This window comes from Peromyscus californicus, unplaced genomic scaffold (assembly GCF_007827085.1).
Source record: "Peromyscus californicus insignis strain IS unplaced genomic scaffold, ASM782708v3 Scaffold_4__1_contigs__length_199733344, whole genome shotgun sequence".
Lineage (NCBI taxonomy): Eukaryota > Metazoa > Chordata > Mammalia > Rodentia > Cricetidae > Peromyscus > Peromyscus californicus.
The window spans coordinates 120,090,447-120,116,288 of record NW_026294562.1 but is presented as its reverse complement, the minus strand read 5'-3'; the positions used below and the strand labels follow the sequence as shown (position 1 = coordinate 120,116,288).

Sequence of the window (25,842 nt, the reverse complement as noted above, 5' to 3'; positions counted from 1 at the left end):
GAGGATACAAAGCTAATTGTTTTTCTTTTTCTTTTCTTTTTTTTGTGTGTGTTTTGTTTTTTTGTTTTTCCAGACAGCGTTTCTCTGTGTAGGTGACTGTCCTGGACCTTGCTCTGTAGACCAGGCTGGCCTCGAACTCACAGAGATCCACCTGGCTCTGCCTCCCCTGAGTGCTGGGATTAAAGGCATGCACCACCACCACCTGGCTAATTGTTTTTCTAGTTCCAAATCTGTCACACTTATTTGTGATGGACATGCATAAGCATATAATTGATAGTGAAAGGGTAAGATGCTGAGCAAAGCCCCATGCCTTCGGAATGGCCATTCTGACTCTATAGAAGTTGTTGAGATGTGTGCAGCTTGAGACTAGGGGAAAATGATTTCTTTTCAAAGTCTGCATGTAGTTATTTGATATGGGGATTTTTGTATTTATTGTTTGGGCTGTTTTAAATGCCATTACTTCAATATATCCAAAAATATTAGAAACAAAATGAAAAAAATTATCTGGACTTGGTGTCTCATGTCACTTGTAATCTGGGCACTTGAGAGACTGAGGCAGGAGGATCAGTGGAGTTTAAGGCCAGCCAGGGCTATACAGAAGGACCCTGTCTCAAACAGATCAAACAAAGCAAGAAGTTAAAAAAAGAGCCCACATAAAGAAGGATGTACAAGAATTTCATCACTTCATACTGTTATATTTTGGGGGTTTGGTGTGGGGCTGGGGATTGACCTAAGGCCTGAAGTATACTTAGCATATGTCATACCACTGAGCTACATCCAGCCCCGTATAGTTTTGTTTAGACAGGCAGAAACCAGAAATTAATCTACTTTTTATCAATATGTGATTCCTTAGGTAACTGTAATACAGTCAACTCAACATTTGCAAATATTAAAAACAATGATATAGGTGTCTATTGTTTTGGGAGACTGAACCCAGGGTCCATGCTAAGCATGTTTTTACCACCAGGTCATACCCTTAGCCTCATGCCTACATTTCTTTAATGTGGATAGGTCCATGGTATATCTTCCTATGTACACACACTGTATTAACGTCCAGCTTCTTTAAAGGAAATAAATCAGCAGAGCATTTATATAATGGAGAAATTTATTTTGAGAAATTGGCTCATATGATTATGGGGACTTCTGAAGTTAGCAAGCTGAAGACCAAGGAGGGCTGATGGTGTGGCGAAGGGCAACAGATCAGACACCAGGAGGACGAAGCTTCCAGTTTGAATCTGAAGGAAGCTCAAAACCTGGCATCCAGCATCAAGGCTCTATACAGAGCCCAAATGGACAAAGACTCCCCGCATGAAAAAAACCAGCATTTTAAAAAAAGAGGCGTGGCTTGGTTGACGCTTATCCCCAGGTCCTTCCCAACAGGTTGTGCTATGAAAAGGAGTAAATTACTCGTGCTGGAGGGTGCAGCTTCATCATCAAAGATAATTAACTCTTTTGCGGGGATGTGACCTACTTTTTTTATTTTTCAGGACAGGGTTTCTCGGTGTAGCTTTGGAGCCTGTCCTGGAACTCGTTCTGTAGACCAGGCTGGCCTCGAACTCACAGAGATCCGCCTGCCTCTGCCTCCTGAGTGCTGGGATCAAAGGCATGGGCCACCGCTGCCCAGCTGTGTGACCTACTCTTTAAGGATTACTGTTGCTTGTATAATAAAGGTGTTTATGGGTCTGTTCTTGGAATCTAAGGTGACTGTAGGTTTAGGATCAGGCATCTTTAGGGGTCTTGTACGGCCCACGTTAGGAAATGCTTTTTAGCAAAAGCACATTTTTCAGGCTTGTTATAAATATCAAGGTATTTTCCCCTTGCCCACCTCCTCAATATACCAACAACACAGCGGAGGCTCAGTAAAAGCTTTGCAAACTTGGCAAAAAAAATATGTCTGCGATTCAGTCCTTAACACCTGGAAGCTCTCAATAACTACTGAGTTCAAACAAAAATGTGATCTTACCAGTATGTTTGTGGCGGAAGCCACATACTTAATAGGGTCCTGATAAGGGAAATTGTCATTTTAATGTAGAGAAATAAGATGGGGCCTGGAGAGATGGCTCAGAGACTAAGAGCACTTAACTGCTTTTAGAGAAGACCTGAAGTTCCTACATTAGGCAGGCGGTGCACAGTTCACAGCTTCATAAACTTATCCGGCTTGCAGGTGGCGGTGGCGCATGCCTTTAATCCCAGCACTCCGGAGGCAGAGCCAGGCGGATCTCTGTGAGTTCAAGGACAGCTTGGTCTACGAGATCCATCCAGGACAGGCACCAAAACTACACAAAGAAACCCTGTCTCGAAAAACAAACAAACAAACAAACAAACAACATCTTATCTGGTTCTAAGGGATTAGACGCCCTCTTCTGGGACCTGTACTCAGGAACAATGTTGTTCTGCTCCCCCCCCCCCCCCCACCAAGGTTAAAGATAAAATCTTTGCCGAGCATGGTGGTGTACTGTGGGGGCCCACAGAAGCTCCCTAGTAAGGCCTTACTCAAGGTCAGAGAATCTGAGCTTGCTTTACCCAGCAGGGCTGCATAATAGGATGGTTTGGCCAGGGGCGTGTCTGCCAGGTACTTTGAAAAGTTTACACTTGGCTGTACGTTGTACTTTGATCTTGAAAGGGGGAGGTCTTTTGACTCTCTCCCCTTGGTAGTGTATAAAAAGCCCATTAGAATAAAACTCCGGGCGACTGGGTATTAACCCAGGGCTCTCCGGAAGCTATGCTGTTGTCTCCGTCTGTATTTCTATCTAATACTTCCTCATTCCTCTCTCCTCTCCTAAAGAACCCTTCGACAGGTCGGAGCTGCTCTCCTACAGTGTGCCCCTTTAATTCCAGCACTCACGAGATAGAGGCAGGTGGATCTCTAATAGTTCAAGGCTGGCGTGGTTTACTTAGTGAGTTAAAACGGTTAGCTAGGGCTGTAAAAAGGGAGACCCCTCCTCCCGTCCCGCCTCCTCCAAAAGACTTTTCATTGGCTCTCATTTAATCAACTCTGGACAGCCTCCCCCAGACAGCCAATCAGAAGGAAGGGGGCGGGAACTGCTGCGCAGCTGACCGGCAGTAGCGGCTCGCGAAAAATGTCCCGGCCCGGCGGGGTCTGGGGGTGCGCGGCGGCCATGGACTGCGAGCAGCCGGACAGCTTGGAAGGCTGGGTGCCGCTGCGCGAGGACCTCTTCCGGGAGCCCGAGCGACACCAGCTGCGCTTCCTGGTGGCCTGGAACGCCGAGGAGGGCCAGTTCGCCGTCACCTGTCACGACCGCACGGCGCAGCGGAGGCGCGGGCCGCCGGACGGCGGCGGCGGGGGGTGCAGCTGGGCCGGGCTGCTGTCGGCCGCCGGGTTCCGGGGCGCGCACCGGCAGCTGGCGGCGCTGTGGCCGGCCCTGGAGCGCTGCTTCCCGCCGCTGCCGCCCGAGGTGGAGGCGGCGGGCGGCCGCGGCTGGGGCCTGGGGCGCGGGCTGTGGGCGCTCATGTGGCCGGCGCCCGCGGAACCCGGCGACGCGGCGCTGCAGGAGCTGTGCCGCCAGCTGGAGCGCTACCTGGGCCAGGCGGCCGAGGGCTGCGGCGGCGCCACCGTGCGCGACGTGCTCTTCCCGGCCCCGGGCGACCCGGCGGACTGCGAGGGCCTGCGCGAGTTCCGGGAGAAGACGCTCCGCGCGCGGCTGGACGGGGCGGCCGCACGGCTGCGCCAGGTATGCCCGCACCCGGCCGGGCCGAGGGCGGGTGCCCGGGACACTGCGCGTGCCCGGTGTCGCTAGAGCACCTGCGCCCTGGCTGCTAGGGAGCGGAGGCCGGTGCTGTGGCCGCAGAGTCGTTTTCGGGTGTTTGTTTTCTGAGGCAGGGTCTCCGGTACCCCAGGCTGGCCTGAATTCCTCTGCCTCTCCCACCCAAGGGCTGGGATTATCAGAGTGCGTCTCTGCGCCACGGCGCGTGCGCTCTCTCTCTTTCTCGCGAAACAGGGTCTCATTCTGTGGTCTAGGGTGACTTTGAACTCAACGGCAGTCCTCTGCCTCAGCCTCTCAAATTCTGGGGTTACAGGCGGGCGCCACCATTCTTGGTTTAGAAGTTTACTTGCAGATTTGAGCCAGGCTCCGCCCTTCACCTTTTCCCTGGTCTTGGTAGAGCAGGATGTTGTAATGGGAAAGGCCAGAAAATATCGAAAGCAAAACTGAAAACAACGCATACCCGTAGGGGGGAAAAAAAAAGCTCAATGGCAACAATTCTGGGTCCTCTGGGGATGGTGAGAGATGGCTAAAAAATGTCTTAGAGGATGAGTGACTTTTTTTTTTTTCTGGATTTTTGAGACAGAGTTTTTCTGTGTAGCTTTGGAACCTGTCCTGGAGCTCGCTCTGTAGACCAGGTTGGCCTTGAACTCACAGAGATCAGCCTGGCTCTGCCTCCCGAGTGCTGGGATTAAAGGCTTGTGCCACCACCGCCCGGCTTATTGTTATTCTTTAAGCAATACATACCAAATGGAAAGCCCTCGGGAAGTGAGGCTTTATTGTCAGTTTGGAATGACAACAATATAGCTTGAGATACACCAATTCATTATTTGTGTGGTACACTTACAGACTCCAAAGGGAGGGAGGCATTGAAAAGTTCACTGAAAGATTTAGGGAGAATGTATGTTTTATCCAGCAACCGTTTCCCGAAGAGAGCCCAGTGTCAGAGCTTCATTCTATGCATGGACACTCCCTGGACATTCCCCGTTTCTCATGAGTTTGTTTTCTGTCGCTGTGATAGACACCTGGGGGTAGAAAGGGTTTATTTGGCTTACAGGTTACAGTCCATTATCAAGGGAAGGCTGGTTACTGCCTTACTTTCTCTGGTTTGCTCAGCTACCTTTCTTAAGACAGCCCAGGACCGCCGGGCGGTGGTGGCGCACGCCTTTAATCCCAGCACTCGGGAGGCAGAGCCAGGCGGATCTCTGTGAGTTCGAGGCCAGCCTGGGCTACCAAGTGAGTTCCAGGAAAAGGCGCAAAGCTACACAGAGAAACCCTGTCTCGAAAAACCAAAAAAAAAAAAAAAAAAAAAAAAAGACAGCCCAGGACCACCTACGAAGGGGTCCAAAGACCCACAATGGGCTAGGTCCACTTCTATCACTTTAGCAATTTAAAGAGAAAAAAAATGCTCCACAGACATATATCTGATGGAAGCAGTTGCTGGATTAAGGTTTCCCTCTCCCTGGTGTGTCAAGTTGACAGCTGAAGCCGATTATGACAGCCATTACTAAGCAGTGGTTTTGCTGTTTTGTGAGGAAGGAGAGGTGTAAGAATTCAGCCAAAATCTTGGTGGTTGTCTATCTTAAGCTAAATATAGAATGAGTCTTTTATAAGCTAAAATGGCTTTATAAAAGGTTTCTGTTAGTGGAGTCTTTATTTTGAGACAGGGTCTCTCTCACATAGTAGCCCAAGCTGTTCTGGAACTCACCATGTAGCCCAGGCTGCCCTCAGACTGTGGTGACCCTCTGCTTCAGCCCCTGAAGTGCTGGGATTATAGGTTGTGCCACCACCACACCTAGCTCAGTTGGAATCACTTTATTCTGCGTAGCTCACACACCTTCTTCCCGTGCTGATTTCACTTTATAATACCAGGAAACTACAGGAGATTTTCAGACCAGCCAGCTTTGGATCCTTAAGCTGATCATTTTATATCAGACTGGCTATTTATTTAGTCAGTGTTGGAGATGGGCCTTGTGGGTGCTAGGCAAGCACTCTACCACTGAACTACCTCCTCAGCCTTTACTTTTTATTTTCAGGCAGCATCTTACTCAGTTGCCCAGGCCGGCCTTGAACTCTCTGTAGCCCAGGCAGGCTCCACCTCACGCTCACCATGCCTGCCATCCTACAGTCCAACCTTGGAGGCCTTATTTTACTTTTCTGATAGTCCATGCTTTTTAGAAGCTTCCTGCTCCAGGATTGAACGGGTTTCAGCTTCCTAAAGTAGTTGTAATTAAGGCCTGAGCCACTTTTGCTTTATATTCCCAACGTAGCTGAATTCCAGGTCCATTCCACCAGACTTAGCTCAGAATTGGTTCTTTTAACACTTCATTTCTTACCCCCCAGCGCGCCTTAATCTCTTCACATCTGTATGCTGGGAAGTTACATTTCCTCCAAGTTCAAGTTCATTCTCAGCTACTACAGTTCTAATCTAACTCATACTAGTGAGCTGTTCATGTGCATAGTTCACCTGTGGATCTGGAACTTACACATGGGGTTGGAGGGATAGAAATGCTATGGCTATCGAGCCCATGGAAATGTACATAGTATCTTTGCTTGTTTGTTTTCTTTGAGACTGGGCCTTGCTTTGTAGCCCAGCCATCTGGAAATAGCTATTTAGCTCAGGCTGGCCGAAAACTCAGAGTAAAATTCTTGCTTTAGCCTCCCAAGTGTTGGGATTATAGGCTTGAACCATCGAGCTAAGTCCTCATGTGATTAACAGTCTTAAAGAACAGTGTTGAATGACTGTGAAAATAGTAATAGTAGTATTATTCCATGGACAAACCGCCTTATTTAACTACTTTTGTGTTACTTATCTTTTTAGTTGGAGAGCATTATGTTTACTTAGTGTTTAAAAATCAAGAATATTGGGTATCTTTTATTTATTTTTGGTATGATTTTAAATGTCCAGACTTAAGCTTTATTTACATTTTTGCCTTTTAGGTTCTTCAAGATCACAGAAAAGCCAACACCATGGTAGCATTAATGAAAGTTTATCAAGAGGAAGATGAAGCATATCAAGAATTAGTTACCACGGCAACCATGTTCTTCCAGTATTTACTGCAGCCATTTAGAGATATGCGAGAAGTTGCGACCTCATGTAAGCTTGATATTCTGGTATGTTTCCTGATATTTTTATCTTATTACCTGAAATGTATCGTTCTGTTAGTCATATAAGGTTCATTCTGTATTTTTATTCTGAGATCTTTATATTTAGATGATGTCATTTATTTATTTAAAGACAAGGTCTCATGTAGCCCAGGCTGGCCTCAAATTTACAATGAAGCTGAGGCTAGCCTTGACGCTTGATCCTCCTGCCTCCACTTCCCAAGGCTGGAATTGTAGGCAGTGTTCTTTAGTGGTAGAGCTTTGTGCCCAGCATGTCCAAGGCCCTGGACATAAAACCGCAAACAACAAGAACAGCCCGGCCTGGTGGCACAGGTCTGTGAGTCTAGCCATTCAGGAGGGAGGCATAAGGCCTGCCTGGGCAACAGAGATTCAAAGCCAGCCTGGGAAACTTAGTGAGACCTAGTTTCAAAATAAAGAGTGAGAAAGGGCAGGTGGGGGATGGGGTGGGGGGTGGGGGCTGTGGCTGTGTGGTGGACTGCCTGCTGAGCATGTGCAAATCCTCCCCCAAAGAGGGGGAGATCAAGGATTGAAAGAGAAGATATTGTGCTGCTCATTTTACCAATCCCGGCATCGACACTGCCCTTGCTAATGAATGGTTTTTATATGACGTGTATTTCCTTTGACTTATTTTCCACCTGTAAGAACACATGCAGATTTCTTAGAAATGAGATGCAAATTTAAATAGCAGGGCCCTGGATTGTAATCAGTAATTAAACTTGAGTAATTGCTGTCATTCTGATTCCATTAGGGTGACCCCATTTAGAAAAGGCATCATTAATATTGCCTTTTGTCCAACCAGCTAGAACCAGGAGACGACAGCCAGATTCCCGCTCTCCTTCTGCACTGGGCCATCTTTCCCTAGGCGCTTTTGTGACCTTGGCAGGAAGTTCTGTGCATGTTGCTCTAACCCTCAGACGGGGTTGTTTTCATCTCTGCTGGGAAAGTCTGTTGATTGGAGTGTGTGTGTGTGAGATCATCATTGAAGTATGACTCATAGACCATGCATGGGAAGTGTACAATTCAGGACTTTTTAATACATTCAGGTTGTGTGACCATTACCAACTTTCTCATATTAGAACACTTTTTTCGTGTGTGTGTGTGTGTGTGTGTGTGTGTGTGTGTGTGTGTGGTGTAGCACACATGTGGAGGTCAGAGGACAACTTATGGAAAATAGGTTTGCTCTTTCCACCACATGGGTTCCCGGGATTGAACTCATATCATCAGGCTTGGCAGCAAGTGTTTTTACCCAACTGAGCCATCTTTTTTTTTAAAGATTATTTATTACCTATACAGTGTTCTGCCTGCATGTATGCCTGCAGGCCAGAAGAGGGCACCAGATCTCATTATAGATGGTTGTGAGCCACCATATGGGTGCTGGGAATTGAACTCAGGACCTTTGGAACAGCAGCCAGCGTTCTTAACCGCTGAGCCATCTCTCCAGCCTCCCCAGAGCCATCTTACCAGCCAACAATATTAGAATACTTTTACCCTCGGAAGAAACCTCATACCCACTAGCAGTCATTTCTCATTTTCTCCAACCTTATGCAATCCCTAATCTACTTTGTCTCTATATTTGGCTGTTGTGGAAACTTTATTATTTTTATTTTTTTATCTTTGTGTATATGATGTGTGTGTTTGTGCTTGTTTATGTGTGAATGCAGGCTAGCTGACCCCTGAGCTGCTGGAGATCTGCTGCCCATTTTGGCATAACACTTGTATTGTGAGCACATTCTTGTGTCTGGATTTAGATGGATTCTGGAATCTACTTTAGGTCGGTTCTAGAATCTGAACTCAGGCAAGGAAGGCAAGGACTTTCCCCTCTGAGCTCTCTCTCCAGCCCACAGAAATTTCAGATAATTGGAACTCTACAATGTGTGTGGGTTTGTTTTAGAATTGGCCATGCATAGCCGTCAGGACTTCATTTCGTTTTATTGGCAGATAACTGCCATTATAAGAATATACTGCATCTTGCTTACCCATTAACCCTTGTTGGACACCTGGATCATTTACACTTTTTAGATATGAATAGTGCTGCAATCAACATATGTGTATACATACCTGTACTGCCCCACTCTCCCCATTTTTTTTAGTCAGGATCTCAACCATAGCTCAGACTGACCTGGCCACTAGTTTAGGATGACCTTGAGTTCACAGCAGTCTTCCTCCCTCAGCCTCTGAGTGTGGGATTATAGGCACAAGCCCCACTTGCCTTACATTCTTTTGTTTCTCTTGTGTATACACTGGGAAGTGGAACTGCTGGTCACGTTGTAATGTTTATCTTGTTTTTTAAAAAGTGTAACCTTTTGAAGGCTGCCAGACTGTTTCCCGAATCAAGTGCACTGTTTAGTACACCTAAGTGTAAGCTCATATTTGTGTCAACACTAACATTGATACATTTTGTTGGGTTTTTTTTTTGAGATCAGATATTGCTATACAGCCCATATTAGCCTTGATTCATAGCAGTTCTCCTGCCTCAGGCTTCCAAGTGCTGGGATTACAATGTGTCACCATGCCTGCCTTCAACACTAGTTCTGTTTGTCTTTTTATCCTAGTGGGTGGGAAATGGTATCTTGTAGCTTTGGCTTGCATTTGTGTAACACTAACCCACTCTGCCAGTGCCACTGAATCAAGCTTTGTAGAAGGAATCTGGATGCTGGCTGCACAGGAGCCCTTAGTTCAGGCTGTTGGAAGAGTGTACTGCAAACCAGGCAGCTTGTAAACAAGAGAACTTGGCCTTGTAGTTCTGGTGGCTGGGAAGTCTAAGGACAGGCGCTGCAGACCTAGTGAGAGGAAATCGTTTGCTGGCGTTTGGCTGGCTGGTTTGATGTGTCCTTACATAGTAAAGAGCAGAGAGACCTATGCCTTTTCCTTTTTATAAGGGCATCGATCCTAATCATGAGAGCAGGATCCTCATGACCTAATACAGTCAAATTGGGGATGTAGGCTTCAATATATGAATTTCAGGGCCCACAAACATTCAGTCCATAGGTATGGATGGTCATCACTCTGAATACATAGATGTGAATATCTTTTAGGTGACCATATTGCGTTAATTTAAGCACTAAGTATTTAAGGTTCCTAAAAGAAACTATAGCAAAAGCAACACTTGAGTTCAGAGTGCTGAACCACAGACATCTCATTTGCACAACCATGTACCCTGGAAAAGTTCTAGTAATGCAAAGTCAGTGTTTTCCCTCTGTACCCAGTGGAGTACACCCATGTCTTCCCGAGCTCACTGATACTCAGTCAGGAACTGACTGATGCGCAGTAACATGAGTGGTCACAACAGTAACACAGCCGCTTCAGAATTTCCTAATAGCACTACTTCTCTTTTTTTGTAGAAGTCCCTGAATGAGGATGACCTGGGTCCTAAAAGGGTAGTTTCTCTACAGAAGGAAGTCAATGAATGGACCAGACGGGCTGAAGAAGCAGCGGTCTCTATTCAAGATATCACTGTGAATTATTTTAGGGAAACAGTCACAGCATTAACAGGTAATACTGAAACTACTGTACTAAGATATGTAACTTTTATTTTACTCGGGAAGCATTTGCGTGCATCCTCAGTATCAGGAACCACAATTGCTGGGTACTGGGAATTCAGTGGAAGGATAAGCATGACCACTTTCTAGCCTGATGAGCAGAGAGCAGTGATGTTCGTTCGGCACATGGTAAATGGCAGAGGCAGTAAGCCACACTGAAGAGGAAAAACAGGGCTGTGAGATCCTGTGAAAGCAAGTGGGTCTGATGGGGTGCTCAGGAACGGCCTCTGAGAGGTGTGCTTGCCCACACCTGAATAGTACACGGGGATGGAGAGGAGTCGGGCATTTACAAAGGCCCTGTGGCTCAAGAGAACTTGGCAAATAGGAGAACTTAAAGCCAGACCACTGAAATCTTTTTGTCACATATTAAAATGGCTACACCAGCTAGCTTCTTAGGTCCATTTGATTGGAATATCTTTTTCTATCCTTTTATCTTGAGGTGATGCCTATCCTTGATGTGAAGATGTGTTTCTTGGGTGCAGCAGAAGGATGGATCCTGTGTTCAGTCCATTCTGTTAACCTGTGTCTTTTTACTGGGGAGTTGAGACCTTTAATGTTGAGATATCCATGAGCAGTGTTTGTTGTTTCCTGTTATTTTGTTGTGGTGGTGGAGGGGTGTGTGTGTGTGTGTTTCCCCCCTTTGATTTGCAGTCTGGGATTATTTATTCCTTGTGTTTTCTTGGGTGTTGTTAAGCTCTATGGGCTGGAGTTTTCCTTCTAGTGCCTTCTGTACAGCTGAATTTGTAGATAGACATTGCTTAAATTTGTTTTTTATCATGGAATATCTTATTTTCTCCATCTATTGTGATTGAAAGTTTCGCTGGGTGTAGTAGCCTGGGCTGGCATGTGTGGTATTTTGGACTCTGTAGAACATCTGTTCAGGCCCTCCTGGTTTTTTTGGGTCTTCATTGAGAAGTCAGGTGTTATTCTAATAGTTCTGCCTTTATATGTTATTTGGTCTTTTTCCCTAGCAGCTTTTAATATTCTCTCTTTTTCTGTACTTTTTTTGATTGTTATGTGCTAGCTCCATGGACTTTCTTTCCTAGTCCAGTCTGTGTGGTGTTCTTGTATGCTTCTTGAACCTTGATATGTAGGCATCTCCTTCTTTAGGTAAGGGAAATTTTCTTCTATAATTTTGTTGAGAATATTTTCTGTGCCTTTCTTTGACTGTGGTTTCTTCCCCTTTCTCTATTCTGTTATTCTTTTTTTTTTTTTTTTTTTTGGTTTTTCGAGACAGGGTTTCTCTGTGTAGCTTTGCGCCTTTCCTGGATCTCGCTCTGTAGACCAGGCTGGCCTCGAACTCACAGAGATCCGCCTGGCTCTGCCTCCCGAGTGCTGGGATTAAAGGCGTGCGCCACCACCGCCCGGCTTTATTCTGTTATTCTTAAAATGGGTCTTTTCGTAGTGTTCCAGATTTCCTGGATTTTTTTTGGATTTAACATTTTCTTTGACCAAGGTGCACATTTCTTCTCTCTTGTCTTCAGTACCTGAGATTCTCTCTTCCATCTGTTGTATTCTGTGGGGAGGCTTGCCTCTGAGGTTCCTATCAGAGTTTCTACATTTTTCCTCTCCAGATTTCCTTCAGTTTAGGTGTTCTTTATTGATTCTGTTTCTACTTTCAGATTTTGAACTGTGTTATTCATTTTCTTCCACTGTCTGTGTTTTCATAGATTTCTTCAAGGAGTTTATTAATTTCTTCTTCTTCTTCTTTTTTTTTTCTTTGAGACAGGGTTTCTCCGTGTAGCTTTGGAGCCTGTCCTGGAACTCATGCTATAGACCAGGCCGGCCTCAAACTCACAGAGATCTGCCTGCCTCTGCCTCCTGAGTGCTGGGATTAAAGGTGTATGCTGCCGCCTCCCCCACCACCCGGCCTATTCATTTCCTTTTTAAGGACCTCTATCATATTCATAAAGGTTATTTTGAGGTCTTTTTCTTGTGCTTCAGCTAAGTTGCAATACTCACAGCCTGCTGAGGTACGGTTGCTGGGCTCTAGTAGAGACATTGTCCTGGCTGTTTTAATTGTGTTTTTATGCTGGCATCTAGGCATCTGGGTTTGGGAAGATTGCGATTCTAGGAGCTGATATCTGGTCTTTGTGATGTGTTTTGTTCCTTGGTTTCTGATGCCCTCTCTGGTTCTTTGGAGAGTATGGTGGCTGTGTGTTGCCTAATAGGAAATGCTCCTGGGATCCTGACAGCTGTGGCCACTGGGGCTGGCAGGTGTTCTAGATAGTGGGAGCTGACACTTCGTAACAGGGATGGGCTAGGAGGGGGATGTGAGGGGGTCTACTGGAGGGAGGAAAGCCTAGTGTTCCACCAGGATCTGCTTAGTCCCCTGGGAATGGGGGCAGAGAGTGAGGAGAGGCCACAGCAGCTGGTCTGCTACAGAGCTGGGAATGAGGCTGGGGAATTGGACTTGAGGAGCTGAGGGAGAGGTGAAGATGGGCAGTTGGCTTCCCTGCTTCCCTGGCTGGAAGGGCCTGTGGGTTCCTAGGGAGTGCCTGCTGGAGTTGGGGACTGGGATAAAGCAGCGAGTCAGGAGGGGAGTTCGAAAGGGAAGATCTGTGTGATCCACTGGAGATGGGCTGGGGGTGCGGAGGTTGGCCTCAGCAGCTGGTCTGCTGCAGAGCTGGGGATGAGACTGGGGAACTGGATTTGGGGGAGCTGAGGGAGAGGTGAAGATCTGCAGTTAGCCACCTGCTTCCCTGGCCACAGTGGCCTGTGGGTTCCCAGAGAGTGCCTGCTGGAGCTGGGGGCTGCTTCCCTGGCTGAAGTCAACAGTTTGCTTTCTTATACAACTGGGGACCACCTGCCAGGGGTGGCATCACCCACAGTGGGCTAGGCCCTCCTACATTAGTCAGTAGTCAAGAAAATGCTGTACAGACCTGTCCACAGGACAGTCTGATGGAGGCAACTGCTCAGTTGACGTTCTTCCGCCTAGGTGACTCTAGTTTGCGTTAAGTTGATGAAAACTAACCAGCACACCAGTATATTAGGATCTGAAAGTCGACTGAAGCAGGGTAATGAGTTTAATGCTGGCCAGACTGTTCACACAAGCCTGTCTAGCCGTAGAAATAGTCTGGGACCAAGCTGTAAAAGCAGGTGGCTCAGTGAGGTAGATCATGAGCTGTTATTGTCCTGCTTTTAAAAATCTTCCTTCTATCAGTGACCAAGTGTTACTTGTGTGACAATAAAATTATAAAGAGGTTTTGAAAGGATGTTTATAAAGAGAAATGCACTGAAGAAGGAACTCAGGACTCATTAATGCGTTGCACTTCTGTTTCCTTTTGTTAATTATAAACTCAGGAATGCAGAAACAGATGGAGCAGGACCGGAAGAGATTTGGCCAGGCTGCCTGGGCCACAGCCATGCCCAGGCTAGAGAGTCTCCAGCTCATGTTAGCTCGGGAGACTCTGCAGCTTATGCGAGCCAAAGAGCTGTGTCTGAAGCACAGGTGCGCTGAAATCCAGAGGAAGGTGAGATGAGAGCAGACACACACCCCCCCTCGGAGCACATTGTCCTTTCCCCCTCGGCCCTGGGGACCAGCTCCCCTTGTTTGTGTTTCCCAACACAGGCTTCCTGTAGATACGCTGCTGATGAAGGTGGGCCACGATGCTTCCCTTCCTGCTTCTCAAGGTGTTTCTGAAATAGAGCCCAGGGTTTGTTTTGTAACACTGAGTTTAGGATTGGAATGGGGGGATTCTCTTTAAAAAAATCAATCCAGCAATATGTTCAGTATGTAGTCATGTACACACACACACACGCTCTGTGACAGTGTCCTGGAGCCAACATCTTGCATGCAGGTGCTATGTAAGTGCTCCACCACTCTCCTAGCCCAGTATAGCTAAGCGTGTGCTCCACCATATCTTAATCTAAGTGGCTCTTCATCAGCTCGTAGTCAGGTAAGTAGTTTCTGTAATCTTGGAGCTTCAAAACAGAATCTTGTCATTAGCTGTCTTAGATCAGGCTGCTTGTAAGAAGATGCCCTATGTGGGCTGACTACAAAGATATTTAATTATTTCTCACAGCTCTGGAAACTAGACATCCAAAGATCGAGGTGCCTTCTTCAGATTCAGCATCTGGTGGGGGGGCTGTCTTCCTGGATCTGACCACACCTTGCTGTGTGCTCACAGGCCTCTCCTGTCTCTACTAAGAGCCTTCCCACCACAGGGTCTTACCCCTCAACCTCATCAGACCTCATCACCTCCAAAGGCTCCCTCAACTCTGTCCCATTGGGGCCTAGAGTGCCAGCATTTAAATTTGGGGTGACACCTTCCATCCCTGACATGGTCTCATTGCCATTATGTTTCTAGACCATGAATGTGTTGACTTGCTCTAAGGTGGGGTGTGTGAATGCTGGAGGAGGTCAGCTCTGTCTTGAGAGGAGGCGGAAGTGTCCCGGCACGTCTCCTCTCTTACAGTCCGCCCCAGGAAGATGCATGGCCACGTGCTCGCACTGTGCTAACCATCCTCCTCCCTTTCTCCATACAAACCAGATGGAGGATCTCCCAGGCCAAGGGAAGAGCACAGACGTCGTCGATGAGCTAGAGATTCAGTATTATGAGATTCAGTTGGAGTTGTACGAGGTTAAACTTGAGATCCTGAGGAGTGAAGAGATGATCCTTGTCACACAGTTGGACTCTGTGAAGAGACTTATAAAAGGTAACATTCAAGTTTGTGTTAGAATGAAATATTGAGTCACATGTTCGAGGAAATATAGACCGATTATCAATTTCTTCTTATAAATGGCCCGTTAAATCTATTGAATGTTTTTAATTTCCCTTCAGAATTTTTATTGTTCAACAGTGTATTCAAACACACAAAAAACAAAGAAAACCTTGTGACCATTGTGTAGAGGTGTTTAGTGAAAGCAAATTCCTGGTAACTTTGGAGGGTTTTTAAAATGTGCTACATGCATAGAAATTAGTATTGGGTTTTAAAACCAAAACTATATACTCTACCAAGTCACCTCATTTTTTTTAACCTAATACCCAATAAACTCATTTAAGTATTAATAATTTTTAAAAACCCTCAGAATTTTAATGGCTGCATAGTATTCCGTTTTACAGGCATACTGTGATTTCTGGTTTCTCCCTGTCTTGAATATCAGTGCAGCAGAAAACTTTCCTCTGTGTGTCCTATGCAGATTCCTGATAATTTATGAGATAAATTTCTAAAGATAGAATGGTTGGGTTAAGGGCAATGCTTATTAACATTTTAATATCTGTCTACCATAATGGCATTAGAACAGGAATCTGAAATACATCTTCCTCTTCCCTCTGTTGTTTCTAGCTCCTGAATTTCCTAAGAGCCCTAGAGAGGCTGCACAAAAGGATACCCTATCAGTGGGTGGAGGTATACCTTCCACATTTACGCCGTGCTCTTTGAATTTCCAGATACTTGGTAGAGAAAACGGCATCTTACAGTTGTTTATTTAATTACAATTGATAGTGAAAATAACTTAATGGACATTTTTCTTTGAGAAGTTTACCTTTTCTCCCCCCACCCCATTTTTCTCCTCTTTTTGGTGTTTTGAAACAGGGTCTTACTATGTAGTTGTAGCTGGCCTCAAACCCACTTCAGCCCTCCTTCCTCAGCCCCGCTGAGGGCCGATCACAGATGTGCACCACCACACCTCACATCTGTTTTCATTTTTACACAAGCTTTGCTCACAGCCGTCCTTGTCCTTACCACCCCATGTCCCCTCCTCTGTTTCCCAGCAGTTCCTCCGCTGTCTTGCCTTCGCACACACAACGTTACTGACTGCTTCGGGTTTTCGGAACGAGGTCTCCGCACTCCTGTGTACCTGCGGTACCTGCGGAGCTCACGCTAACACCCCTTGTTGCTGCTCCATGTCCTCTGACTCTCTCACTTCTTTATTCTTCCAGATGAACTTTAGAATCAAACAAAAACTCCCTGGAATTTTGATTGGGATTGTGCTTAAAATTAGAGATTACTTGGGGAGAATTGTCGTCTTGCAGTTTTGATTCCTCCCACCCAAGATCATGGTAGGTCTCTCCACATCTTCAGTCTCTTTCTCCAGGCCCTTCCAGTCTAGTGGTCCTCATGCAGGGCCTCAGCATTTGCTTAATCCTGGTACCCAAAACCTTGGCAGCTCTTTTCAGTTGTGAACATTTTATACATTCATGGGGAAATTTTATTTTTAAATAGTTAATCTGGAAGGATGTTTTCCTTTGGGATGGGACTCAAGTTTGGGGATGAGTTAGAAAACTTTATTCTGTGTGCTTCTGTAGAGTTTGGAATTGTTACAAGCATGGTTTAAAAAAATCAATAATCAAAAGTGAAGACCGGCAAGACAGCCTTGCTGTGCTGGGGCGTTTTGGCATAAAGAACCCTGAACATTCATTTCGCTAAGGAAGAAGTACACACACACACACACACACACACACACACACACACACACACACACTGATGTGTAGAGATGTTTATCATCATGAAATCGGAAATAACAGAATACTGGGACATTCTGAGAATGCTTGAGCTAGTGAATACTATGTGGCCATTAAAATGCTATTTCCAGCACACAGAACATGTTACTGTGTGCTGCTATGTCAGAAGTGTGTGTATGTAATGTTAATGCTGTTTTCCTCTACATGATGTAATTACAGCTAGTCTTTCTTTACATTTAAAGACATCTTTGAATTATTTCTTATAGTAAAGCATGTCTAAGACAATCACTCATCTTTTTAGAGAAACAGGATGAAGTGGTCTACTACGACCCGTGTGAAAGCCCAGAGGAGCTGAAGGGCCTGGCCCACGACCCAGAGCTGCAGCACGGTGAGAGTGGAGAGCTGAGATTACTCAGCCAGCAGCGGCAGCAGCTGGAGGCTCAGCGGGGCCGCATCTGTGCCAGGAGGGCCCAGCTCAGGAGCAGGAGGGTACGGTCCTTCCGGCTAGGGTTTCCCTCGAATGGAAGGTTTTATCTACTATGTATATATGTATGTGTATATGTGTGTATAGTGAGTAATGTTCTGTGTGTTTTTATCTCTGTGGCTGGAGCCAAATAGATTTTAAAATGCTAAAAAAATTGTTTCTTTTGAGAGTTAAGTGTACCATAATATCTAGATTTTTAGTTTATTCAGTAATTATTTATTGAATTTCTACTCTATGGTACTTTTTTTGTTTTGTTTTGTTTTTGAGACAGGGTTTCTCTGTGTAGTTTTGGTGCCTGACCTGGAACTCACTCTGTAGATCAGGCTGGCCTTGAACTCACAGAGATCCACCTGCCTCTGCCTCCTGAGTGCTGGGATTAAAGGCGTGTACCACCACTGACTGGCATGTTTTGTTTTTTGAGCAGGGTTTCTCTGTGTAGCTCTGACCATCCTGGAACTTACTATGAAGACACCAGGCTGGCCTGGAACTCAGAGATCCATCTGCCTCTGCCTCCCAAGTGCTGGGGTTAAAGGCTTGTGCCACCACCACCTGGCTTGTTTTCTCTTTTTTTTTGGTTTTTCAAGACAGGGTTTCTCTGTATAGCTTTGCGCCTTTCCTGGATCTCGCTCTGTAGACCAGGCTGGCCTCGAACTCACAGAGATCCACCTGCCTCTGCCTCCCGAGTGCTGGGATTAAAGGCGTGCGCCACCACCGCCCGGCCTGTTTTCTCTTTTTAATTGAAAAAAACTTGATACAATATATTTTGATCATGTTTTCCTCTCCTAGCTCCTCCTAGATGCTCCCTACCTCCCTACCCACTCAACTTTATGTTCTTCTTTTCTCTCTCTTAAAAAACAAAACAAAACAGAAAAATTAAAATAAACAAGCAAAAGATCCATAAGGCAAAAAAAATTAAAAAACAAAGCAAAATGAAACTCAATTGCTTTCTTCTAGAACAATATAATTACATAAAACATTGAGAAATATAATTTTTCCAGTAGAAGAGAAAGTTCCTATATTTTATGTAATTGCTCATATTTATTGTGCTTTATTATTGGAGTTTTAATTTTTTTCCTTTCTTTTGCATTTGGGATTGTTTATTAGGCAAGTGCTCTGCCGGTCAGCTGGAGCCCGCACGCCCAGCCTGGTTTTCCTTTGAGGGCAGGCCTTGCTGAGCTGCCTGCCGACCTCAGCATGCTCAGTGGCTTGGATGTCAGGCAGGTGCCCAGCTGTGCCTTCCTTTCTAGCCTTTGAGGGTCTTACTCCTCACCCAAACGTCATTTCCTGGACTGATCTTCGCAGGTCTGTGCCCTAGAGCTGTAGTCTCTGGGCTAGGGGCTGTTCTACCAGTGATTCTCAACCTTCCCAATGCTGCGACCCTTTAAGACAGCTCCTCATGGTGTGGTGACCCCAGCCATACATTTTTTTCCTTGCTACTTCATAATTGTAGTTTTGCTACTGTTATGAATCATAATGTGAATATCTGTTTTCGGATGATCTTAGGTGACCCCTGTGAAGGGTCAAGTGACCCCTGTGAAGGGGTCATTTGACCCCCGAAGGGTCACAACCCACAGGTTGAGAAGCATTGTCTTATACTGACCTGGAGCATTGACCCTTGCCCCGCAGATGGTGGCCTTCCTCTGTGCAGCCTAGCTTCCACTGGGCTAACAGGATGGAAGCTGAGGTCCCCTTTCAAATTCCATTGTCAGTTGAAATCATAGCTTGGCCACTCATGACCTTTCAAGGGCAAATTGACAGCTTTTTGTTGTTGTTGTTTTTGTTTTTTTTGTTTTTCAAGACAGGGTTTCTCTGTGTAGTTTTTGAAGCCTATCCTGGAACTCACTTTGTAGACCAGGCTGGCCTCAAACTCACAGAGATCCACCTGGCTCTGCCTCCCGAGTGCTGGGATTAAAGGCGTGCGCCACCACCGCCTGACAGCTTTTTTTTTAAGATTTATTTTTATATGTTTGTGTATGTGTGTTTGCATGTGTATATGTGCACATGGATGCAGATGCCTGTGGAGGCCAGAGAAAGGCATCAGATCCCTGGAGCTGTAGTTACAGGTCATGGTGAGCTGCCCAGTGTGGGTGCTGGGAACTGAACTCCGTTCTTCTGCAAGAGTTTGAGTACTTTTGACTACTGAGCCACCTTCCAGTCCTTCCCTCCAGTTTCTCTTCAGCTGAGATTTTCATCTGTTGGAAGACAGTAACACTAATGACACAGGTTTCACAGTGAACGTGGAGTAACGGGCTCTGCAGCTGAGGTTGAAAACACACCCAGGGAATGGTAATATTGCTGCATTCCTGTACATGAAGGGTTAGGGGAGTGGTTAAGTGGGAGAAGTACAGTTTGTAACATCATTTTCCAGGTATTTTTAGGTGGGCTATGTTTTTGTAGATGAGTTTGGAAATATATACTCAGTATCTATAACATGGGGAAGTGGGTCTAAACATTTGTGAGATGGCTGCACTATAAAGGCCTACTCTGCTGAGCACGATGACCAGAACCCACCCACATGATAGAAGGAGAAAACTGACTCCAGCAAGCTGTCCTTGACCTGTCTGTGTGCTATGGCATGTGTGTGTCCAGATAGCTGTCCTTGACCTTGTCTGTGTGCTATGGCATGTGTGTGTCCAGATAGCTGTCCTTGACCTCTGTCTGTGTGCTATGGCATGTGTGTGTCCAGATAGCTGTCCTTGACCTCTGTCTGTGTGCTATGGCATGTGTGTGTCCAGATAGCTGTCCTTGACCTCTGTCTGTGTGCTATGGCACGTGTGTGTCCAGATAGCTGTCCTTGACCTCTGTCTGTGTGCTATGGCACGTGTGTGTGTCCAGATAGCTGTCCTCGACCTCTGTCTGTGTGCTATGGCACGTGTGTGTGTCCAGATAGCTGTCCTTGACCTCTGTCTGTGCTATGGTATGTGTGCATTTTCCTCCCCCACCAAAATCAATCAATCAATAAATGTACTAAAACAGATGGTTGAGACACTTCATCTCTCAAAGCACTCTGCTGGGAACAGATGCCACCTGTGGCAGTCCTTGTCACACGACTGTAGAGGAGGACCTATCATTGACCTTCAGTGGAAACTGAACACCTTACATGTTAGTCAAAAATGCAATGCTTCCAACATTACTGCATCTCATGTTTTACTAAAAACCATGTATGTGACTTGTATTATCCCACCAGGATCACTGCCGAGAAAATCATCAGCTCAGACTGCAGCAGGCTAAAGAGAGCGTGAGACATTTTCACCAGCACCACAATATTCAGATGGTGAGTACCTGATGATCGATGGGCTAGCCTATGGAAACTACACAGCTGGGACAGATGAGGGTGGGCCTCCTTTCCTCATGAATACATACGTGGCGAATTACACATACATGACAAATTCTGAGCCTTTACAAGGATGTGTTTGTTTATGTATAGAAAAGAGACAAAATAAAAGAAGAGGAACAAAAGAAAAAAGAATGGATAAACCATGAACGTCAAAAAACACTTGAGCGACTAAGAGCTTATAGGGAGGTAAGTTCCAGAAAGACTCACCTTCTTTATCTGGGGAGATAAATGAGCCTTATCCACCCTAGAAAAGAGTGTAATGTATTATGAACAGATAACATAGGATTTTTAAAGATTTATTTATTATGTATACAATAATATTCTGTCTACATGTATGCCTGCATTCCAGAAAAGAGCATCAAATCTCATTGTAGAGCTGTGAGCCACCATGTGGGTGCTGGGAATTGAACTCAGGACCTCTGGAAGAGCAGCCAGTGCTCTTAACCTCTGAGCCATCTCTCCATCCCAATAACAAAGAAATTTTAAAATGCTATTAACAACAGGGAACAAAAATTTGGAAAGCCACAGTAGGAACCGCTGGCTTTTCTTTTCTTTTGATTGAGGCAGGTCTTAAGATGTCCCTAGTTCCTGTGAAGAGACACCACTACCACGGCTACCTAGACAAGAAGTGTTTGACTGGGGGCTGGCTTACAGTTTCATGGGGGTCCACTGTCGTCATGGCGGGAAGCATGGCAGCAGGCTGGCAGGCATAAGCGGTAGCAGCAGACAGAGCGCTAGAGTCTGGGCCTGGCATGGGCTTTTGAGACCTCAAGGCCTGTCCCAGTGATCCACCTCCTCCAGTAAGACTGCACCTACTCCCGTCTCGCGGACAGTTCCTCAAGCATTCAAATAGTGAGCCATGCTTTTCAAACCGTGACTCCCGGCGTAGCCTAGAACTCAGTCCTCCTGCATCAGCCCCCACCTGCTGTATCAGTGTGTGCTACCTACCATGCCTGGTTACAGCGCTATTGTTGACATCACAGCAAATTCGGGTTCCTGCTCGCCTTTCTGAATGGCTCCTGACTGCCTTTAGTGTTAGCTGACTTCTCTTCATTTTTATTTTTAGTGTGTACATGTAAGCACGCGCATGCCTGTGGAGGTCAGAGGACAGCCTCCGGTGTCCTCCTTCAGGAGCTGTCCACCTTGGGGTTTTTTTTTGTTTTGTTTTTTTCAAGACAGGGTTTCTCTGTGTAGCTTTGAGCCTTTGCTGGAACTTGTTCTGTAGACCAGGCTGGCCTTGAACTCACAGAAATCCACCTGGCTCTGCCTCCCGAGTGCTGGGATTAAAGGTGTGCTCCACCGCCGCTGCCGCCACCACCACCACCCTGGCCCACCTTGGTTTTTGACACTCACCAAGCTGGCCGTGCTGGCTGGCCGGCAAGCTCCAGGGAGCTGCACAGGTCCCCTCAGCTCTGGGATTAAAGGCACCTGCCCCCACACCAGCTTTTAGTGTGGGCTCGGGGTTGGACCCAGGTTCTCTTGTTTTCACAGGTACTTTACCTAAGTAAAGTACCCCAGCTTCCTTTTCCTTTGTAATACATCTCTAACATATCACTGTTGAGGAAGCATTGGCATGTAACCACAACCCAAGTGCTCTGCTGAAATGAAGGTTTTTATTTTCCTCTCTCTCTCTCTCTCTCTCTCTCTCTCTCTCTCTAAAAGAGTATATGATGAATATTTTCATCTATATTCATTATTTTTATCTATATGCATCTTTTTCATCTTCATTTTATTTATTTGTTTGTTTATTTGTTTGTTTTCAAGACAGGGTTTCTCTCTGTAGTTTTGGTGCCTATCCTGGATCTCACTCTGTAGACCAGGCTGGCCTCAAACTCACAGAGATCCGCCTGCCTCTGCCTCCCAGGTGCTGGGATCAAAGGCATGTGCCACCGCCACCTGGCCATCTTCATTTTATTATAAGAAATTATTATATGGTCTCTTGGTCAAACAATATAATTGTGTTTTTTTGGTTTTTTGTTTGTTTGTTTGTTTGTTTTTTTTGTCTTTATTTTTTGTTTTGAAAAAGCTAGGGCTTCCCTCTGGCCCAGGGTGGTCCCGAGCTCAAGGCTGCACTCCAGCAGCCGTGCCTGGGATGCTCCTTGAACTTGTGAAAACAGGCTCAGTGGCACGGCTCTGTGTTGGTGGCCAGCAGTTCTCATGGGTTAGGATGCCTGTGCACAGGGTGGTGTTGGTTTATAGGTCTGTGTGCGAAGCTGCACCATTTTGATGGCCTCCATTGTGGCCAATCTCTCACTAGTTTTTCATCCTCAGAAGCGTCCAGCTCCTCCGTCTGCACTGAGAACAGCTTGCTCAGAAACCATGGTGCCAAACCTCTCAGGTGGACGCTCTCCCAGGAGGTCCTCAGCAGCTCATCACAAGATAGCTCACCCTGCCTCTAGCAAAATTGGAAGTGTTACTCCTTTACCTGAAGCTAATATGAAAACCCCTGAGCCTCAAGACTCCTCTGGCGGTATTCCTGTCCAGATTTTTGTTCCAGTTGGTGACCAGACACCCTCCCGATTCAGTGAGGATCTGTCACTACCGCCACAGCCACCACCCCCTCCTCCCCCACCACCCCCTCCTCCACCCCCACCACTTCCTCTCCCAGCTCTGTCCTCTTCTCAAGCTACTACTCGTCAGAATTTAGGACTCAGGACTTCAGCAACAGAGGACCAGCCACTCTCTCTAGTGTGTGAGGCATCTGCTGAAAGACCATGTGTTCGTCTAGGAGACTTCCAGTGTCCAGGTAACCCCCTGCAGTTCTGCTCTCGCTCCCTGTGCGTTCTTAAGCTGTTGAAGAAGTCTCAATAGTTTCAATTTAGAATCATCTTCAAAATTCTCTAGTCTCCAAATAGCCCACCCTTTGTTGCTTTGTTAGTTAGTACTCTTATTGTGATTAGTCTAGGCGAGATTGAATTTGACATGCTACATCAGCCTGCAGACACATCTCTGCATTTGCTGATCATACAGTGCCACACTCCTAAGGCTGTTAAAGAGTCCTCTTCAGGCTGTCCCGGACTTCAGCATGGATTTGAGTTCAGCTAGTGTTTCTCAATACAGCTTTAAATGGTGTTACATCTCTGAAGTGTTGAATTTAATCGAGAATACTGGAAAATTAGGCCACCTTTTGTCTTCACACTGAATACACTCAAGTACTTGTTTAGTGAGGGCCACAGTTCTCATGCATAATTCTAATTATGGCTTTAGACATTGGCTTTTGGGGACACTGGCCTAAACCTGCCAAGACTCAGCGCCTACTGCTTTGGGGAGGGTTGTCTTAGATGAAGCCTGGTAAAATGCTGCGCTCTGGCTGAGTTGTTCCACCTAGAACACACAATTACCAGGATAGGAGTGAGCAGGAATGAAGCTCATGGGACGTACCTGCTGGGTTTGGTTAATTGAGCACTCTGCTTACTGTAAGTTTGGCGCTCCACTACCCAGAACAGGGTGTGAAGGAGAGCGTCCACAGGGTCAGGTGGCAGGCGGCCCATCTGTAGGGTTTGTAATACAATGTGAATACAGAGTGATTCCTGTCTGCCTAGATTAGTGTTTGGGGGGTGGGTATTCTCAGCTTAGGCTGAATGCAAGGGGGGTTGCAGGGCGAGGACTCTGCTCAATTCACAAATGCTATGCAGCACTGGAGGATAAGGTGTGAACCCTTGATTGTGGAACTTGCCCAGTCAGTTCTCAAAGGGGGTTGTAATCAGAATTACAAGGTGAGGGCTTGAGTCCAGAATGGAACAGACTAGTTAGCCATAGCCCAGCTCTTCAGTCCCCAACTGGAAATGACTGTTAATCCTGAAGGCTTACCTGGCTGATGTCTAAGTTAGTGACTGTACTCATGCCCTGTGTCTGGCAAGCAAGGGAAGAAAGGTTTTACCTCTCAGGGTGCCAGAGTTTTAAAAAACAGCTTCTCACTAGTGTCTCGGAACTCTGAGCTAATTTGTATTTTGACAGCATTTCATACTCTCAAAAATCGAGCCCTTAGCCCCCTCAGGTAAGGTGGGTGGAATTAAACACCGCTGTACAGGAAATGCGCCAGTGCCTCCCTGTGGGCTCACTGAGCGCCCGACAAGTTTATCACTTTGAGCCTTTGAGTGTGGGAACCTCTGAGTGCCTGTTGTCAGGGTGAGTCACATGACTCATCGCCAAGACTGAAGTAGAGGGATGCAGAGCGCATGTTCAAGATGTTTTTAATGGGAAAGGAAATGGAGGTGATCCAACTCAGAGGAAGCTAAGTCTCACCCGGTGATCACATTGTTCTACTGCTGGCGTCCTTAACTCGAGGGTGTCTTAGGTCGTTTCAACCAAAGATGGGTATGGCTGTGGCCTGAAGTTCAGTGGAGTTGAAGGAGTGGGTGGTAAGCAGTCAAGATAAAACATCAGCTGCCAGGTGGTCCTGATTGAAACAAGGATCTTGGTTCTGCTCTGACAGCAGATCACCGCACCGTGGGTGTTTAAGTCATGGCATAAACGGGTATGTGTTCTGGAAACGAAACACATGGTATGCTTCTTCCTCATACGTGCTGTCTGTTCAATTTCAGGCTCTATGGATGAAGTGCTGGCCTCTCTCCGGCAGGGCAGGGCCTCTCTCCGGAAAGTCGAAGCACCTACCTTGCCCCCTCCCCGCACCTCAGTCAATGAACAGGTCCTGGCTGCCATCAGGCAGGGGGTGCAGCTGAAGAAAGTCCACCCAGATGCAACTGTAGAGCCCAGCAAGAAGCGAACCAGCGACCTGGAGAGGAGCATCAGGGCAGCCTTGGAAAGAATTAAGAGAGTGTCTGCTGACTCAGAGGACAGTGATGAGCAGAGTCCTGGCGAGTGGGACCACTAGGGTCTCCCGGTGACAGAGGCAGAATGACCCATAAACCTTAGACCAGCAAGGCTTCCCTGGGACTACTGCTTTGATGTGGCCTTAACACGTGGAGAGCGGTGGAGGCGGGGTGACTGTCACAACCCACAGGTGGGTGGGCTGGCCATGGGAACAGAACTGTGTCTACGCTCGAGGCATTGTCTGACCTGGAGGTGCAACCCTGTGGTATACATTAAACAGTGTGCTTCCATGTGTGTGAACACTGGTTCCACAGACTTAAAGGCTCAAATGTGAACATGATTTTAGCAGTAATCAGAAGAAATTGCATATATTCCAGAATTACTTTAAATATTTAAATAAAGTTTATTTTGTGTATCAGCACTACAGAAACTCATAATAAACACTATTATAATA

The 25,842-nt window shown here is 46.3% G+C and overlaps 1 protein-coding gene and 1 long non-coding RNA gene across 2 annotated transcripts; one reads left to right on the top strand and one right to left on the bottom strand.

Annotated features, from left to right (window-relative positions):
• Positions 1 to 1,129: 1,129 nt before the first annotated feature.
• On the top strand, positions 1,130 to 25,842 carry Whamm (WASP homolog associated with actin, golgi membranes and microtubules). The gene is made up of 10 exons (XM_052763538.1): positions 1,130 to 3,692; positions 6,663 to 6,836; positions 10,190 to 10,340; positions 13,691 to 13,860; positions 14,881 to 15,046; positions 17,096 to 17,283; positions 20,466 to 20,552; positions 20,706 to 20,801; positions 22,887 to 23,361; positions 25,160 to 25,842. Exons 1-10 carry the CDS (start codon positions 3,081 to 3,083, stop codon positions 25,447 to 25,449), a joined length of 2,409 nt encoding a protein of 802 aa, XP_052619498.1. The 5' UTR covers positions 1,130 to 3,080; the 3' UTR covers positions 25,450 to 25,842.
• On the bottom strand, positions 18,326 to 20,549 carry LOC128125810 (uncharacterized). Its single transcript, XR_008223233.1, has 2 exons — positions 19,931 to 20,549; positions 18,326 to 19,882 (listed from the first exon to the last, which is right to left on the bottom strand). It is a non-coding gene; the product is annotated as an uncharacterized LOC128125810 (long non-coding RNA).

Bases quoted from the DNA above. Each gene is read 5' to 3' on its own strand.
- Whamm (XM_052763538.1), top strand. From the start codon at position 3,081: ATGTCCCGGCCCGGCGGGGTCTGGGGGTGCGCGGCGGCCATGGACTGC. The intron at 3,693-6,662 runs GTATGCCCGCAC...TTTGCCTTTTAG, and splicing joins CGGCCGCACGGCTGCGCCAG to GTTCTTCAAGATCACAGAAA. The intron at 13,861-14,880 runs GTGAGATGAGAG...CATACAAACCAG, and splicing joins GCGCTGAAATCCAGAGGAAG to ATGGAGGATCTCCCAGGCCA.